This window comes from Phyllobates terribilis, unplaced genomic scaffold (assembly GCF_046119375.1).
Source record: "Phyllobates terribilis strain yellow unplaced genomic scaffold, ASM4611937v1 Scaffold_11__3_contigs__length_659146591, whole genome shotgun sequence".
Taxonomy (NCBI): Eukaryota; Metazoa; Chordata; class Amphibia; order Anura; family Dendrobatidae; genus Phyllobates; species Phyllobates terribilis.
In genome coordinates this window covers 342,825,452-342,844,909 of record NW_027362771.1, presented here as the reverse complement: position 1 = coordinate 342,844,909, position 19,458 = coordinate 342,825,452, and the positions used below count along the sequence as shown (strand labels likewise).

Below are 19,458 nucleotides of genomic sequence, written 5' to 3'. Positions count from 1 at the left end.
ATATTTGCAGAAACGACATAAAAAAAATGGCCAAAGACCTATCTTCATCTAAGGGGTCAGACAGCACCCCTCATAGTTCAAAGAATGTCAGTGAGGTAAAGGACGATTTCCGCAATATTAGGAAAAGCCTGCAGAGCCTTGTGAAAAGTCCGGTAAGACTTCTGTTGTAAATAATGCTGATACTATACTTTTGTGAGCCAACATACTCCGCAGCACTTTACAGTTATGCGGGGACATGTACAGACAATAAAAACAATACAATGTAACACATAGTTCAGCAGTTACAGGAGTAGTGAGGGTCCTGCTCGCAAGATACAATCTATAATGAAATAGGGGGGCACAATAGGTAGAACGTTCTTGTTATGTACGGTACAGCCATCATTATAATAAATAAGGGTTTTTGTGTGAAGCTGCATGATCCGGTCACCAGCCAGGATCTGTCTAGGTACAGTTAACGTTTGCTATTTGGTGCATGGAGGATGTGCAGACAGATTAATAGGAAGGAGCACATTATGATTAACGTTTAGATGAAGGGAACAAGGAAGAGTTAGGTTAGTGAGTTGAGGTGATAGGCCTGTGTAAACAGATGTGTTTTTAAAGCACACTTAAAAACATGGGGGCTAGATATTGGTCGGATCGTTTGGGGCAGTGCATTCCAGAAAACTGACACAGCACGAGAGAAGTCTTGGAGACGGACATGCGAGGTTCAGATTATGGAGGATGTTATTCTTAGGTCAGTTGCAGAACAGAGGGCACGTGTAGGGTGACAGACAAAAATGAGGGATGAGATATAGTGTGGTGCAGAACTGTGGAGAGCTTTGTGGGTGAGAAAGATGAGTTTGTATTGTATTCTGTAGCAAATGGGTAACCAGTGCAGTGACTGGCACAGGGTAGAGGCATTGGTGAAGCGGCTGGACAGAAATACGACCATGGCTGCTGCATTCAGGATGGATTGGAGAGAAGAAAGTTTGACTAGAAGGAGACCGATCAGAAGAGAGTTGCAGTAGTCCAGACGAAAATGAGTAAGAGCAACAGTAACAGTTTTTGCAGTTTCAAAGGTGAGAAAAGGTCTGATTCTGGAGATGTTTTTAAGGTGCAGGTGACACGAGTGAGTGTGTGATTGAATATAGTGAATAAATGAAAGTTCTGTGTCAAATATGACCGCAAGACAGTGCGCTTGCTGCTTGGGAGTTATGGTTGCACCACCAAAGGAAATTGCAAAGTTTGGCATAGATAGGGTAGTAGAGGAAGGAAACACAAGGAGTTCAGTTTTGGAGAGATTCAGTTTCAGATAGAGGGAGGACATGATGTTAGAAACAGCAGACAGACAATCTTTGGTATTTTGTATTAAAGTGGGGGTGATGTCAGATGAAGAGGTGTGTATAGTTGGGTGTTATCAGCATACAGATGATGCTGGAAACCAAATCTGCTGAAGGTTTGTACAATAGGGGCAGTATATAAGGAGAAGAGGAGGGGGCCTCTGACTTAGCCTCGAGGAAACCCGATGCCTTCTCTATCTCCTATCATGTCTGAACTTAGAGATGATAACTCGCTTCCTCAGTCGACGCTGCCTCAGGAGTTCCCCAAAGCCCACGTAGAGAGCACCTCCTCCCAAGAATGAACTGTAGGTTGCCATCGTGGAACTTCTGCCTATCTTCGCTCCCACCTCTGGTACTCTAGCTACTACTCAGAGTGAATGAGACCCATCAGCTACCCTGCACCAACATGGTAGATTGCATAAGCAGACTAAGCGGCCTTGGCTGAGTTAATTTTTCATGTCTCCCTGTGTCTTCGCAACTCCATAGATCCATTCTCTATCTGACTACCCATTCCCTAAGGCCCAGTTTCTGCAGAGGTCAGATTTGGACTCTGACCAGACAGTCAAGCGAAGATAGATGGTTGACAGTCTTGTTTAGACAGTGAGCCAATCTTTAAAGGTTTACCAAGGCTGATCTCTCTCCTTCCGCAGAGACGGGGGTTCTTCAAGAGAGTCAGCTGTGCATCTAAATGTTTCTCCATCCATAAGGAGTTTGTTGGGGTACTAAACAAGGAGCACCCAGACAAATGCTTTCACAGATGGAAGCGCATTCTGATATTGTATCATTTCCCAGCTGAACTTGTGGTGACCTGGTCGCCGATCTCTCAGCTATTGAGAACCACGACCCTTCCATTCTGAGATCGCATCTCTAAAAGGTCCTATGAACAGACATGTCAAGTCCTTTTGCAAAGTACACCTTTGAAGCAGCAGGCTCGGCCATGTGCCCAGCCTTCACTGACAGAAAAATATTCTTTAAGAGGCCCGAACTGATGAATTGGTGGGCATGGCCGACCAGATCGACAGGCATGTTGGCTAGGCTTCTTTGCAAGCCGCTGGCTGCTCTGCACAGACCTCAATCAATTTGGTGTCTAACCATCAAATTCTGTGGCTTAAGATGTGGAATGCTTTCCATACTTTCAAAATTTCTGGGCAAGCTGGGTAAGATCCCAGTCCAAGCCCAGACACCCTTACAGTAAATGAGGACACATCAGTTTCATCTCATTCATCAGTTCTCTTTGGGGCATGGGCCTCACTCTCAAGGGAAACCCTTCAGTACCCCAAGAAAAGAGAAGATCATCTTTTAAGCTGACCCCAACTGGCCCCACCCTGGTGGCCATGGGATGTGATAGATAAGTCCTCTAGGTCTAAAGGCAATGGATTTTTCTCAGCGTGACTGACTGCCTCCATTTGGAAGGGCAGCGGTCTTCTTCTCTAGGACTTAAAGTAGTTAACTTACCTGAAAGAGGAGAATATCACAAGTTTCTATGCCAAAGCTGGATTATTAATTCCATTGCGCAAGGCCCATTGTAATTAAATTATAAGAATGAGTTATCTGTTTTATTGTGATTTTATACAAATATCTCTTTATATTAATTCATGTTTCTCTTTTCTGCATTTTTTTCTACTTTGTTTACAATTATATGATATAGTCTGTTTATTAGTTACTTACTATGAGATTACTAATTATAGTGAGCTTAAAGGGAACCTGTCACCATGAAAATCCAGTCCAATCTGCAGGCACCATGTTATAGAGCAGGGGGAGGTGTGCCGGATTGATATATAGTTTTGTAGGAAAATATTCAGTATAACGTGTTTTAATCATTTAACTCGTTGAGCTTTCCAAGAAAATTTTTGGTCCAGTGGGCGGTCCTATCAGTGATTGACAGCTTTGCTTGTATAAGTGTGCCCAGAGAGAAAGCCGTCAGTCATTGATAGGACCACCCACTGGACTGAAAATCCCAGAAAGAGCAGAGATGCAAATGATGAAAACACTGAATCTTTTCTCACAAAACTATATATCAATCTGCTCTGCTCCCCCTGCTCTATAACATAGTGCCTGCAGATTGGACTTCATTTTCGTAGTGACAGGTTCCCTTTAAAGGAATTGTGCCTACGTCATACTGTAGTCAGGCCCATAGAAGTGTATTAACATGCAAAATAGACATTCTCTTACTGCACACTGCAAGCTCCCATACTGCCTGTATGTTTTAATGGGCTTCAATAAACGCATACATTTTAATACATATGGTGAGAGCCGCTTAACTCTTTATAGCATTATATATCATCTGTTCTTTACATTCGTTGAACTTTAAGCAGAGCACCACTATATACTACGGCTTTGACTGTGTGAGAAGCGGCATCTGATCTCCTTCCATTTTCATTGATAGTGCCAAACCATTTCACCTCTCTTGTTTTTCCCTCTCTTGTGTTTAGTGGCTGCATGCTGCTGCCTTATCCTATGTGTAGCAAATGGCCTGTTACTGATGTCTGTTTTCAAAAAGTATGACATAGTGATCATGGGAGATTTTAACTATCCAGATATTTGTTGGGAATCTCTCTCAAGCAAAAGTAATGGGTCCAGAAAATTCTTATCTTCTTTCACTGACAACTTTATGTTTTAAAACTTAGAAGAGAGAACAATTGGATCTGTCCTCTTGGACCTAATTCTTACCCACAGGGAGGAAAAGTTTGAGGAAGTAAAGGTGGCTGGGAATTTAGGAGGCAGCGATCATGCTGTCCTCGAATTTTGGATTACAAGAGGAGGAAGACCTGTGAGGACTCAGACTTTAATGTTGGACTTGAGAAAGGCAGATTTAAATGCACTCAGAAAGAGGGTAGAAAAGGTCCAATGGCTGGATGTTCTAAAGGACAGAAATGTTCCAGAAGGACGGGAGATTTTGCTAAATGAAATTCTCTCTGCACAATCAGTTGCATTCCCGAAAAGAAGGAATAATTGGAAGCATTTAAAGAGACCAGGATGGTATGTATGAATACAGAACTTAAACACTTGTTAAAAAGGAAAAAATAAATGTACAATACAGACCAAAAGTTTGGACGCACCTTCTCATTTAAAGATATTTCTGTATTTTCATGACTATGAAAATTGTACATTCACACTGAAGGCATCAAAACTATGAATTAACACATGTGGAATTATATACTTAACAAAAAAAAGTGTGAAACAACTGAAAATATGTCTTATATTCTAGGTTCTTCAAAGTAGCCACCTTTTGCTTTGATGACTGCTTTGCACACTCTTGGCATTCTCTTGGTGAGCTTCAAGAGGTAGTCACCGGAAATGGTTTTCACTTCACAGGTGTGCCCTGTCAGGTTTAATAAGTGGGATTTCTTGCCTTATAAATGGGGTTGGGATCATCAGTTGTGTTGTGCGGAAGTCTGGTGGATACACAGCTGATAGTCCTACTGAATAGACTGTTAGAATTTGTATTATGTCAAGAAAAAAGCAGCTAAGTAAAGAAAAACAAGTGGCCATCATTACTTTAAGAAATGAAGGTCAGTCAGTCTGAAAAATTGGGAAAACTTTGAAAGTGTCCCCAAGTGCAGTTGCAAAAACCATCAAGCGCTACAAAGAAACTGGCTCACATGAGGACCGCCCCTGGAAAGGAAGAGTCACCTCTGCTTCTGAGGATAAGTTTATCCGAGTCACCAGCCTCAGAAATCGCAGGTTAACAGCAGCTCAGATTAGAGACCAGGTCAATGCCACAGAGTTCTAGCAGCAGACACATCTCTTCAACAACTGTTAAGAGGAGACTTTGTGCAACAGGCCTTCATGGTAAAATAGCTGCTAGGAAACCACTGCTAAGGACAGGCAACAAGCAGAAGAGACAAGTTTGGGCTAAAGAACACAAGGAATGGACATTAGACCAGTGGAAATCTGTGCTTTGGTCTGATAAGTCCAAATTTGAGATCTTTGGTTCCAACCACCGTGTCTTTGTGCGACGCAGAAAAAGTGAACGGATGGACTCTACATGCCGGGTTCCCACCGTGAAGCATTGAGGAGGAGGTGTGATGGTGTGGGGGTGCTTTGCTAGTGACACTGTTGGGGATTTATTCAAAATTGAAGGTATACTGAACCAGCATGGCTACCACAGCATCTTGCAGGGGCATTCTATTCCATCCAGTTTGTATTTAGTTGGACCATCATTTATTTTTCAACAGGACAATGACCCCAAACACCTCCAGGCTGTGTAAGGGCTATTTGACCAAGAAGGAGAGTGATGGGGTGCTACGCCAGATGACCTAGCCTCCACAGTCACCAGACCTGAACCCAATCGAGATGGTTTGGGGTGAGCTGGACCGCAGAGTGAAGGCAAAAGGGCCAACAAGTGCTTAGCATCTCTGGGAACTCCTTCAAGATTGTTGGAAGACCATTTCCGGTGACTACCTCTTGAAGTTCATCAAGAGAATGCCAAGAGTGTGCAAAGCAGTCATCAAAGCAAAAGGTGGCTACTTTGAAGAACCTAGAATATAAGACATATTTTCATTTGTTTCACACTTTTTTGTTAAGTATATAATTCCACATGTGTTAATTCATAGTTTTGATGCCTTCAGTGTGAATGTACAATTTTCATAGTCATGAAAATACAGAAAAATCTTTAAATGAGAAGGTGTGTCCAAACTTTTGGTCTGTACTGTATATTAAATGGAAAGAGAGGGGTGTATCTAAAGAAGAATATAATGCTGTTTGAAAGGAATGCAGGGCAAGCGTTGGCAAGAGCTAAAGCCAGTAATGAAGTGAAGCTTGCAAGGGAGACCAGAAGCAATAAAAAAGGATTTTGGGGGTATCTCAAAAGCAAAAGAAAAGTCAAAGATGCCATAGGATTTTTACACAATGAAAAGGGGGAAGTGGTCAATAATGACGTTGAGAAGGCCAAACCTTTAAATTCATATTTTGTATCTATGTTCTCTAAGAAACCAATTGTAACATCAACTGATCTTCACGGTGCTATCAAAGGAATAAAATAATCCACACTATCTATAAACAAAGAGTTGGTGAGGGAACACTTAAATACTGTATTTTTTGGACTATAAGATGCACTGAACCATAAGACTCACCCCAAATTTTGGGGTGGAAAGTAGGAAAAAAAAGATTGTTATAAGATGGGGGTCTGTCTTATAGTCCGAATTTAAGGTATCTTACCTGGGGGCTGCAGTGGAGCAGGATCATAGGAGGCATGAACCTTTCCTCACGAACCCAGCGGCAGCCGAATTGGGGCACTGCTGCAGGCCCTGAGTAGGAGAACGGGGTGTCCCAGTGGTGCGATGCTGCGGGCCCGGTGTCCGCGGTGAAGCAGAGCAGAATGCGCTGCGTGGAGCAAGGTTCCTTCCTCAGGAAGCCGGTGGTGGCAGAAGTGTGGCGATGCTGCAGGCCCGGTATTGGCGGTGAGCAGAGGGGAGTGCATCATTGCTTTCTCGGCGGCCATTTTCCTGAAGCCGTGAGCCACCTCTGGAGGCGTGTGCGCAGATTGGGGTCTTGACCCAGCAAAGATCTCAATTTGTTCATGCACCACATCCGGTGGCCTTTTTCCTGAAGCCGTGGGCTTGGAAAAATCCGTGGGCTTCAGACAAATGGCCCTCGGAAGTGGTGCATGTTCAGATTGACATCTCGGCTGGGCCGAGATCCCAATCTAAGCACGCGCAGCCTCCGACGGCCCACGGCTTCAGGAACATGGTCACCGGGAAAGCTATGATGCACTCCGCTCTGGTCAATGTCGACACCGGACCCACAGCAGCACCACACTTCTGCCGCCACCGGCTTCCTGAGGAAAGGACTCTGTTCCACCACTACCGAAACCCCCGGTAAACCTTCATTCGAACCCCCATTTTCCTCCCAAAATTTGGAGGAAAAAAGTGCGTCTTATAGTCCAAAAAATACTGTAATTTAATTGAATTTAATTCTCCTGGTCTAGTCAAATTAAATCCTAGGGTACTGAAAGAGATAGCAGAGGAAATTGTAGAACCACTAGCCAGAATCTTTGAAAAATCCTGGAGAACAGAAGAAGTTCTAGAAGATTGGAGAAGGGCAAATGTTATTCCTATCTTCAAAAATGGAAAGAAGATAGAGCCAGGAAATTATAGGCCAATGAGCCTTACTTCTATACCAGGAAAGATCTTTGAACTAATTATTAAACAGAATACAGTAATTAACCAGAGCCAGCATGGGTTTGTAGTAAACAAGTCATGCCAAACTAATCTAATTTACTTCTATGTTGGAATTACTTAGACATAATATATCTCAATTTCAGCAAAGCATTTGATAAAGTATCTCATACTATCCTTATTGAAAAAAATGATCAAGTATGGGATTGATAAGGCTACGGTTATGTGGATTCATAACTGGCTCAGTGATCGTACTCAAAGAGTGGAAATAAATGGTTTCACATCCAATTGGAAGAGTGTTTCAAGTGGGGTACCACAAGGCTCTGTCTTAGTCCCAGTGTTGTTCAACATTTTTATTAATGATCTATATAAGGGAACAGAAGGTAAACAAATCAAATTTGCAGACGATTCAAAACTAGGATGAATAGCTAACACTAGAGAAAACAGAGAAAGGATTCAGAAGGATCTAGAAAAGCTTGAACAATGGGCAGCGACTAATAGAATGGTATTTAACAGGGAGAAATGCAAGATTCTCCATCTGGGCAAGAAAAACAAAAAATAAATCTACAAAATTGGAAGGAATAGAAGTAAGCAACAGCACGTGTGAAAAAGACTTGGGTATATTAATAGATCACAGACTGCACATGAGTCAACAGTGTGATGTGGCAGCAAAAAAGGCAAACACAGTTCTGCGATGTATTAAGAGAAGCATACAGTCTAGATCACGTGAAGTAATTTTCCGCCTCTACTCCTGCTTGGTCAGGCCTCATCTGGAATACTATGTTCAGTTCTGGGCACCACATTTAAAAAAAAAAAGACATTGAAAAACTGGAGCAAGTTCAGAGAGGAGCTACAAGGATAGTGTGCGGACTGCAAAGTATGTCCTACGAGGAACGGTCAAAGGATCTGGGAATGTTTAGCTTGCAAAAAAGAAGGCTAAGAGGAAACTTAATAGTTGTCTACAAATGGGGTGTCACAGTGAAGAGGGATCATCCTTATACTCATGTGCACATGGAAACACAAGAAGCCATGGAATGAAACTGAAAGGGAGAAGATACTGATTAGATATTATAAAAAACTTTGACAGTGAGGGTGATCGATGAGTGGAACAGGCTGCCACGAGAGGTGGTGAGTTCTTCAATGGAAGTCTTCAAACAGAGGCTGGACGGACATCTGTCTGAGATGCTTTAGTGAATCCTGCATTGAGCAAATTTATGATTCATCACAGCCTCTGGATGTAGCAGAGTAGGGGACCATTGTGCGACCTCCATATTATGGACTTCAGGGGCCCTGTGGATTTTTTTTTTGCTAATGGGTTAAAGAGGGTAATTGTTGGGGAGTGCTTTTTACAATTAAAGGACTTTTGTATGTGTGTGTCATTATTTATTTTGACTATGGGGTTAGTAATGGGGGTGTCTGACAAGACACCTCTCCATTACTAACCCCTGGGCTTTATGTCAGCAGACATTACACAGCTGACATCAACCCCAAAACCATTACCTCAGTTGCCACCGCACCAGGGCAATCTGGAAGAGCTGAGGCTAAGCTCCAGAATTGGCAAATCTAATGGATGCGCCATTTCTGGGGAGACTGAGGGCTTGTCTTATTAGTCTGGGAAGGGGCCAATATATCCATAGACTTTCCCAGCCTATTAACATTGTATAACATTGGTCAGAGTGCAATATGATGTTTTCTCACATTGTACACCTCCATATTATACGCTAATGTGTGCGACCCCTAGAGGGAACATAATATTCATTTATTGGTCCTGATTATTTTAGAAACCCCAAATTAGCAATTTGTATTCTGTGGAGACCAAAAGGTTTCTTTTGTTTATTTTTTGTAGGCAAGTCCACATGGATCATCATGTCCCTCAAGCAATGCTCACTCTTTCTGTTTGTCCAGTGGAGTTTTCCTGACTTTTCTCTTTCTTCAGAGTGTGTGCACAGTGGCTTTCATGTTCTACAGGTGAGGGATTTTTTTTAATTATAAGTAGCCTCTTTTTTTAATTTGACACCTCCAATTCCTTCTTCCTTTTTATTATATGGACAGTCTTAAACAAGAATTTCATAGGGATGCCCACAGCCTTATATCTTTCATAGTATCTGAAGTAAATAATGGATAGCTTAAGGAGGGTGCCCACTTTCAATTTAAAACTTATCTGTCACCAGATTTTACAATACAAACTGCATACATTAGTAAAATCTGTATTCAGTGAAGACCGACCTCCCCATTACTGAGATAAGAGATGACAGCTGGTACTGATGAGATTCTATGTAAATAAGAGGGAGGAGCTACAGGCAGAGCTCCACTCTTCTCCTCTCCCTTCTATCTAGAACAGGGATGTTAAACGCAAATTCAGAGATGGCCAAAATAAAAAACTTGGACAAAGTCACGGGCCAAAGTTGATATCTATTAGGAGCCCTATATACAGTACAATGAGCCCCACATAATCCTCCATACAGAATAATGGGCCCCACATAGTGCTCCAAATAGTATAATGGGTCCCACATAGTCCTCCATACAGTACAATGGGCCCTACATAGTCCCCCATACAGTATAATAGGCCCTACATAGTCATCCATACAGTATACTGGCCCCACATAGTCATCCATACAGTATACTGGCCCCACATAGTCCTCCATACAGTATAATGGGTCCCAAATAGTCCTCCATACAGTACAATGGGCCCTACATAGTCCCCTATACAGTACAATGGGCCCTACATAGTCCCCCATACACTATAATAGGCCCTACATAGTCATCCATACAGTATAATGGCCCCACATAGTCCTCCATACAGAATAATGGGCCCTACATAGTCCTCCATATAGTATAATGGGTCCCACATAGTCCTCCATACAGTATAATGGGCCCCACATAGTCCTCCATACATTATAATGGTCCCACAGTGATCCATACAGTATAATGAGCCCACATAGTGCTCCATACAGTATAATGGGCCCCACATAGTGCTCCATACAGTATAATGGGCCCCACATAGTGCTCCATACAGTATAATGGTCCCACATAGTGCTCCATACAGTATAATAGGCCCACATAGTGCTCCATACAGTATAATGGGCCCCACATAGTGCTCCATACAGTATAATGGGCCCCACATAGTGCTCCATACAGTATAATGGGCCCCACATAGCGCTCCATAAAGTATAATGGGCCTCACATAGTCCTCAATACAGTATTATGGGCCCCACATAGTGCTCCATATAGTATAATGGGCCTCACATAGTGCTCCATACAGTACAATGGGCCCTGCATAATCCTCCATACAGTATATTGGGCCTCACATAGTCCTACATACAGTATAATGGGCCCCATACAGTCCTCCATACAGTATAATGGCTCCACATAGTCCTCCATACAGTATCATGGCCCCACATAGTGCTCCATACAGTATAATGGCCCCACGTAGTCCTCCAAGCAGAATAATGGGCACCACATAGTCCTCCATATAGTATAATGGGCCCCACATAGTCCTCCAAGCAGAATAATGGGCACCACATAGTGCTCCATACAGTATAATGGGGGGGGGACATCGCGGGCCAAATATAATCACCCTGCAGGCCAGAGTTTGACATGTATAACAAGTTGAGAAAAACCAGAAAAATATTCACCAAACTAAATTGGTAATAGGGTATATATATTTACCAGAGAACCATAGACAGAAAAAATACCCAATAAAAATTAACTTTTAATAATTATCCTTAAAAGTGTACTCTATAGTACAAGTGAGAAAAAACTACACATATATCTCAAAAACAGGATACCATGTAAGGAGAATATAATATGAAATTAGCAATTAATTCAGACAAACTTACCCTGGATAGCACCTAATAAGATTGCTCTCCCTACCTAACAGCGGAGTGTTTTTCACCCTAAGGTTCAGATGGTGTCCCCGCTCCTCGGAGGCTGTCCCTCTCCTTTCCCTAGGTATCCCTACACAGTCAAAAGATGCCACACACATACATATAAATGGACCAATTGTAGACTATTCATGTCATAATTGACATGCTCAATATAAAAAATTACAACAATACCATATCAGTGGGGAGTGGGCAAAAATAGATATAGTTGCACAAATAGAAGGTTTTTGATTTACAGTAGCCCACTAATATAAATAGATAGACATGTGTACCAGTCAGAGCAAGTCCGAAAAAAATATTAAGAATATTTTCATCCCCAATCAAACTAGGATTCAAGCAATGCCATAAATGATATCAATTAGTTGGCCTTTAGTACAATGACTAAATGTAGTCAATCCACAATACAAAATTTCCCAAAGCTATAATAGCAATATTCCAGACATCAATATTATAAGATTCCTCAGACTGGTGTAAAGTCATCCGCAAATAAGGTTATAATTAATCCCTTTGTCCCAACCCACTGGAATAGGTAAAAATGTGTACTAGTCAGACCAAATAAGAAATAGTAATACACTTATCTTAATCTCTAGTCCATCCGAGATTCACACAGTGCCTTGAGTGGTGTCCATTAGATGTCCTTTTTTATATATACATAACTGAATATAGTCAATCCACAATTCAGAACTCCCCAAAATAGTAACAGCACTCCAGGCATCAATTTTCAAGGTCCCTCAGACTGGTGTAAAATCATCAGCAGTAAAGTTATTCCTTAGGATTAGTCCCTTCGTCCCTACGCGTTTCACCCCCTCCTCAATGTGGGGCTCATCAGGGGACAAGAAATATTAGAGGAGATGAGCCATAATAGATGCCCGCATAATAGCTCCTTGTATACCGGAGTCCAACCGCATGTTCAATGGTGGGATTCATCCCTATATATCTGTGGAATGCCATGTGCCACGAGATTAATTTCACCTGTGATCAATCCCAGCGTTACCCTGACTACGAGACGCAAGCTTTAAGAAACTAGCGTACCACCGTGTTAAACATCACTTCCGGTCCCAACGTAATACGTCATTTCCGATTGCGTAGCCCAGGGTATTAGCTAAGGGATCGTACGAAGAATGCGTAAGCAAAGTACGTATCCTCCCGCTTTTTACGTCACTTCCTGGAACCACCAGGTGGAACGCAGACTGCGTTTCACTATCTGCATGGAGGATACCGCTACTCTCAGTTCAACGGGAACATGCAAGAGACAATCACTACCACAAAACAATAGACCCGGAAAATCACAAGATGAGCTGACTATTCCACCATAATTAAAAAGATGTGCATCCATCCCCAAAGAAAAGGGGGGGGAATAGGTAGCATATTATCCACTTATGTGTGAGTAACTAAGACAGTATTACAGTCCACCAGTATGGTGAATACACACACCGGGACTATCTGTAGATATATAAAAAAGGCTGATCAGGATTTTTATCCGTAAGGCTAATTGAAACAACAGTAAGGCTATACAAAGCTAGAAAAGCTTAACTGTTCATTAATGCCCCCGGGATTCAGAGATTCGAGCCAGAAAATCCATCTGGACTCCCGCTGCAGAATTCTTTTATCCCAGTCCCCCTGTCGCACTGAGGGACTCACCACTTCAATAGAACGAAATGTAATAGAATTTAAATCACCTCCATGGTGTGTATTGACGTGTTTCGCTAGAGGAGTATCTCGCTTGTTTCGGATGTCACCTAAGTGTTCACCAATACGTACTTTAAATTGTCTTCTGGTTTTTCCCACATAATCTTTTTGGGCAAGTGCACGTACATACATAGACGACACCTATTGTTTTACAATTAGCAAAATGTTTGTTCCTATAGGTGCGTCCAGTTACAGAGCTCACAAATATATCTGAGATGGAGACATAACGACAATAAGTGCACTGTCCACATCTAAAAGTACCAGTAGAGCTCCTATCCAACCAGGTCCCCTCCTTCTTGGGGGGCACAAAGTGACTATGTACTAGGTGATCTTTGACAGATCTGCCTCTCCTAAAGGTGACAGAGGGATAGTCTGCAATCCATTTGGAAACATCCGGATCTGTCCTCAAGATACCCCAATATTTTCTCAGGATTGTCATAATCCTAGGATGTTGATCATCATATGTTCCAATTAGCCTAGTAAGGGAGGTCTGTTCGGGCCTGGAGTGAGACACCAGTAATTTAGATCTATCCTGTTTAAAGGCATGATTAAATGCTCTATTGATCACCCTTGTTGGATAGTCCCGATCAGAAAAACGGTCCTTAAGGTCCCTAGCCTTATGAAAATAGTCAGAGGTAGAGGAGCAATTTCTCCTTAATCTTAAGAACTGGCCTTTAGGGATCCCTTGTTTCAAAGGAACCGGATGATAACTATCCCATTTTAATAGGCTATTTGCTGCTGATGGTTTTCTAAAGATAGATGATCTCAATGAGCCAGATTCATCAATTGATATTATAACATCCAAAAAGGCAATCTTTTTACCTCCTATCTCATAAGTAAATTTAAGGCCCAAATCATTTTCATTGAGGCGCTGTATGAACCCAATGAAGGACTCCTCATCTCCAGTCCAGAGGACGAGGATGTCGTCAATGTATCGGCCCCAAAATTGAATGTGGGGGCCCCCGACGACATCCTCGTCCCCAAAGACTATGTTGTCCTCCCACCAGCCAAGGAGCAAATTAGCATAAGTGGGGGCACAGGGGCTCCCCATCGCTGTGCCCCTAAGCTGGTGGTAGAATCTCCCATGAAAAAGAAAAAAATTATGCGTAAGAACATAATCAAGCAACCGAAGAATGAATTCGTTGTGTGGGATCAAGTGGTTTCCCCTTGTTTTCAAAAAGGACTCCACTGCCATCAGACCAGCCGTATGGTGGATACTAGAATACAATGCCTCCACGTCTATGGAAACCAAAATAGTACCAGGATCAACTGTAATGTCATCCAATTTTGTTAATAAATCTGTTGTGTCTCTCAGATAGGATGGGAGAGCTGTAACAAAAGATCTAAGCATCTGATCAAGATAGATGCTTGAGTTTTGACTCAATGCATCCACACCTGAAACTATTGGCCTCCCTTTCAATGGTGGATAGCCCTTATGAACCTTAGGAAGGGCATAAAAAGTTGCAATCACAGGAAATTTTGGAAGCAGAAAATTCAGTTCACTCAATGAAATCAGATTATTTTGTCTAGCTTGTTGCAGAATGTCAGATAAGGTCCTCATAAAAGCAGATGTAGGATCACCCTGTAATACCTGATATGTCATAGTATCTGAAAGAATATTCATACACATAGAAACATATTGATCACAATCTAGAAGCACTATGTTCCCTCCCTTATCGGAGGGTTTTATGATAAGGGAAGTGTCACCACTCAAATCCTGTAATGCTCTCCGTTCATCAAATGTAAAATTGGGGTTCACCCTATGTGCCCTTGGATTTATTCTCCTGATTTCCTCCGTGACTAACGACGAAAATATATCTATACTACCAATATCTCCTACAGGTGGCATTTTACTTCTTTTAGGTTTTAAATCCGAGAAAGGGCCCTCTCCCAATCCACGAGTGCCCTCGTTTTCAAGTTCAGCTAAGAGATGAACATCCTGGAGATCCTCCATTGAGATGCCCAATTGTAAACATTTATTTTTGTCATTGAGTGCAAAAAACTTTCTCCATCTCAACTTCCTCAAGAATAGGTGAATATCTTTAACCCACGAAAAAGGGTCAAAGCGAGTCGTTGGTACAAAGGACAGTCCTGTCCCTAAGACCCTTCGTTCAGTCTCTGTAAGAGTGTGTGAGGACAAATTTATCACATTCCTATCATTACCTGCATGTAATCGATGTGGTATTATCTTATTGGCTAACGATTGTAATTCACCATTCTTTCCCGCAAATGGTAGCGTGCTTCCCTGTTCTCTAACAAAGAGGGAGTTGAAGTAGAGGATAATCCCATAGATGGTGATGTGGAGAAAGATGGACCCTGGCCTGAATAACCTTGATTTTGCCATCTTCTACCAAACCCTCTCCTTCCTTGCCCCCTAGATCTACTAGACAGTCTAGGGGTATCCTTCGGAGTACGTTCAGTATCAGACTGGTACACATGTCTATCTATTTATATTAGTGGGCTACTGTAAATCAAAAACCTTCTTTTTGTGCAACTATATCTATTTTTGCCCACTCCCCACTGATATGGTATTGTTGTAATTTTTTATATTGAGCATGTCAATTATGACATGAATAGTCTACAATTGGTCCATTTATATGTATGTGTGTGGCATCTTTTGACTGTGTAGGGATACCTAGGGAAAGGAGAGGGACAGCCTCCGAGGAGCGGGGACACCATCTGAACCTTAGGGTGAAAAACACTCCGCTGTTAGGTAGGGAGAGCAATCTTATTAGGTGCTATCCAGGGTAAGTTTGTCTGAATTAATTGCTAATTTCATATTATATTCTCCTTACATGGTATCCTGTTTTTGAGATATATGTGTAGTTTTTTCTCACTTGTACTATAGATTACACTTTTAAGGATAATTATTAAAAGTTAATTTTTATTGGGTATTTTTTCTGTCTATGGTTCTCATGTATAACAAGTTGCTCATTGACATTTATGATAAAAAAAGACTATTTATCATCTGCCATAATGTCCTTCATTTGTGAATGCAATTTTGTTTCTAAAATCTGTAACCAAGATAACAACTGTGCTCTTTATTCTCTTCTTCTCTCTCTAATAATATTTTAGTTTTTTAATTGCTGAAAATAATCTCGACTATGAGTTTAGCGAGAACAGACGGCATAACAGAATGATCTCAACATACAAATGTGTGTTTTGATTATGTAATCTCAGCCAAACAAATGTTCATTGTCCGAATATCTGCTACATAAGGACAAGGCAGGCTGGACCCAGAAAGCTGCCTCATGCATAGGGCCTTGTACTGAATTACTATGGAGAGTTTTCTGCAGGGTGTTTTTATTTTACTACTTTAAATGTGCAGGTAAGAAGTGTGTTGTTGTTTTTTGTAACATAACAATGCAATCTTACAGGACAGGAGCAATTTCAATAGATTTAAGGGGTTGCAATTTGTTTCTCTTTTATAAGGAAATTTACTCATGAATTTTCAAAGAAATCTGTTCAGTTTCAGCTTGAAGTTGCAGAATTAGATAAAGTTTGTTGAGAATGAAAAAAAAAATATCTGGCCTACAATTTCAGTTGACTTTATTTTTAGTTTCAAAAGATTTTATTAATGCAAATTATTAATGCAAGTCAGATTCCCTCACGAGGAATAATAGTGGAGTAATAAAGATTGTATAGGCATTCTTTCCTTGTTTTCTTTGCATTTTCTAACAAAGCTATACACAGGCAAAAAAACTATTACTCGAATGAAGAATACAGAGGTAATAGATCTGCATGTGATAATTTAATGAGGTACGTTATATTTTTCAAAATAAACTCTTGTCATATAGAGAACATGATAGATCTGTTTTATCGACAAGTGTACATTTTATTATGACTCTAAGTGACTGCAGACTTGTTAATACTCACATCGTGCACACTGCGAGCCATGAGGATACAGTATCTGTATTATGCTATACCTCTATCTGTACTTTTTCATTTGTCATTAAATTATCTTTCTACCAGAGGGCAAGTTTTGTTTTTCTCCATTTTAGGAGAAAACACTTAGAGATCAGGCCTTTAGTCAGTTCTCCACCCATCTGCTATAGGTCATCATGCAGCATAAGCCATAGCGATCATAGCTACGTTTCTTTATCATACCACATGCTCCTGTTTTTCTCCCGATGACAGACTGTTCCATTCTATACCATTCTGTGATGCCACACAGGAAATGTGCCTGTCTGTTGGCCAGAAAGATTGCGGTATAGCCCTGTCAATAACACACATCTTGTTGGATCCCTGAAACAATCTGTACAAAGTGATAAGTTAGCGACTGTTTAGCATAGACACCTGCCAGTGCTGTCATTAATATATTCTGGTCACAGATGGTGCTTTATTTAGGGGTTCCATCTGGAGAGAGAACATTTCCTGCTCCCTCCCTTTCATCCATCCCAGTTTAATTTGAGACTCTATGTTAACTACTTCCCTTTAGCACAATTAACAGTAATTAAAGTAAAGCTCCACCTAAGGAATGACATAGATAGGAATGTTTAATGATTATTTATTAATTTTAGTAATGTTTGTTTGACTGTTAGAAATATTATCATTATTATTGCTTGACCCCTCATGTTGCCCTTTACACCAGAATATAACATTTTCTGTCTTTTATCAAACCTCATCCACTTGTAAAGGGTTTGATTACAGTAAAAAAAAATGAAAACATTTTTTTAAGCAACTGCTTGTTGTGCTTGTAATGAAATATTTATATTCTGTAAAGTTTTGTAATCTACTGGGCACAGGTCTTGTTAAGTATAAGTCATGTTTCTCAGGAGACTGGAATGAGAAAGTCCCGGCCCATCTCATGACTGCTCGTCATTTCAAATCATATCAATTATTTTGTTTTATAATGACCATCTAAATTTGTCAAAATATCCTGATTGTGTTTCCTCGATTGTTTAAGGAGTCATTATCTTTTATCACTGGGGAATTGCAAATGAGGATATTTCAGACTGTAATAGTTTGGCCCCATTTTAAAATTTGTGTTATAGCCACTTGTGATTAGCCACTAGTGTTCAGTTAAAGGGAACCTGTCATGTAAAAAAAACACTATTAACCTGTAGAGATGGGGTTAATTACAGCCGGCTGTCAGTCAGTGACAGGGGTACGGTTACAGTCGCCGCTCCCTATGCACTGACTGAAGTCGTGCCGCCCTACCCCTATGACTGGAAACCCAAGGCTGCTGGAAAGATTAAAGTTAACTTCCTCCCGGCAGCAGGGCTATCAGCGAAGGCGTCAGGCAGCTTCAGAACGCTATTAAGCAGCAAATTAACCCCATAGCTGCAGGTTAATAGTGTTTTTCTTACATGACAGGTTCCCTTTAAGTAGAACTCTAGTGGTCCATTTTTGAGACCATATCTTTAAGATTGAAGTTTGGATATATACCATATTCAAAACAAGCCTTGAAGTGCTTTTTTCAATGTCCAAAAGATGTGGGTTTTCCAGTTTAGTTTGTCAGTAGAGTTGGCTGCAAAGAGATGCAAACTGAATGGAGAATTTGTGGCTCTCTTTATGTGTGGCTCTCACAAACAGACTGTTTAGCACAGTCTCCATTTAGAGGGAGCCCCCAGCATATCTGTCTCTCTCTCAGCTACAACTCACATTTTGGCAGGCTACTCACCAATAGCACGCTCAACTCTGCTCAACATCTAGCAGACTGACAATCCCTCAGGAGACTGCCACACCATTAAGCTACTTTCAGCTTCTTAGCAAAACCCTACAGGTGCATCTAATCAAGACCCTGCAGAGCTGTGATTTAACCCTGTCCTTCCCAGCTATGCTAGAGTCTACAGAAGTCAAAGAAAAAGCCACAGCAGTTTGCTAGATTTTTTTATAACTACCAATAGATTTAAAGAAAATCTTTCACAAGGTTTTTCACATCTAGTTTAAGAAAAGCATAATGTAGAGACAGAGACCCTGATTCCACTAATGTGTCACTTACTGGGCTGCTTGCTGTAGTTTTGATAAAATCATTGTATAAGCAGGGGATTAGAATCACTAGAAGACTTGTAAACCTGCTGCCATGTAGTCTTCAAAATTCAAGAGCTCTGTGTATCCCCACCCCCACCAATGATTGACAGCTTTCTGTGTACACTATACATAGGCAGAAAGCTTTCAATCATTGGTGTGGGTGGGGTAATACAGAGCTCAGCATTCAAAAAACTGGTAGATCTGTAGTAGATAAAATTGATTTTATCAAAGCTGCGGCAAGCAGCCCAGTAAGTGATGCATCGCTGGAAACAGGGTCTCTGCCCCTACATTATGGTGCCCTCAGATGGGGTTGAAAAAACCTGGTGACAGATTCCCTTTAAATAGAGAAATGTACACATACTGTGCCCTCTCTCCACTTAGCTTGCAGCTGCTTGTGTCCTTACCTGGTGGAATGGATTCAATTTTCCCAATAGGTGGAGGTCCTATGCAGGGCCGCCATCAGGGCATTACTGC

The 19,458-nt window shown here is 41.3% G+C and overlaps 1 protein-coding gene across 2 annotated transcripts in view; it reads left to right on the top strand.

Moving 5' to 3' along the window:
- LMAN1L (lectin, mannose binding 1 like) overlaps positions 1–19,458 on the top strand; it is a 100,404-nt gene that overhangs the window by 70,358 nt on the left and 10,588 nt on the right. Inside the window, exons 11-12 of one of the 2 annotated variants that reach the window (XM_073650788.1) lie at positions 11–152; positions 9,285–9,406. In XM_073650788.1, coding sequence (XP_073506889.1) covers positions 11–152; positions 9,285–9,406 — 264 coding nt within the window. The remainder of the gene's footprint in view (positions 1–10; positions 153–9,284; positions 9,407–19,458) is intronic. The other variant, XM_073650789.1, reaches the window with a different exon arrangement.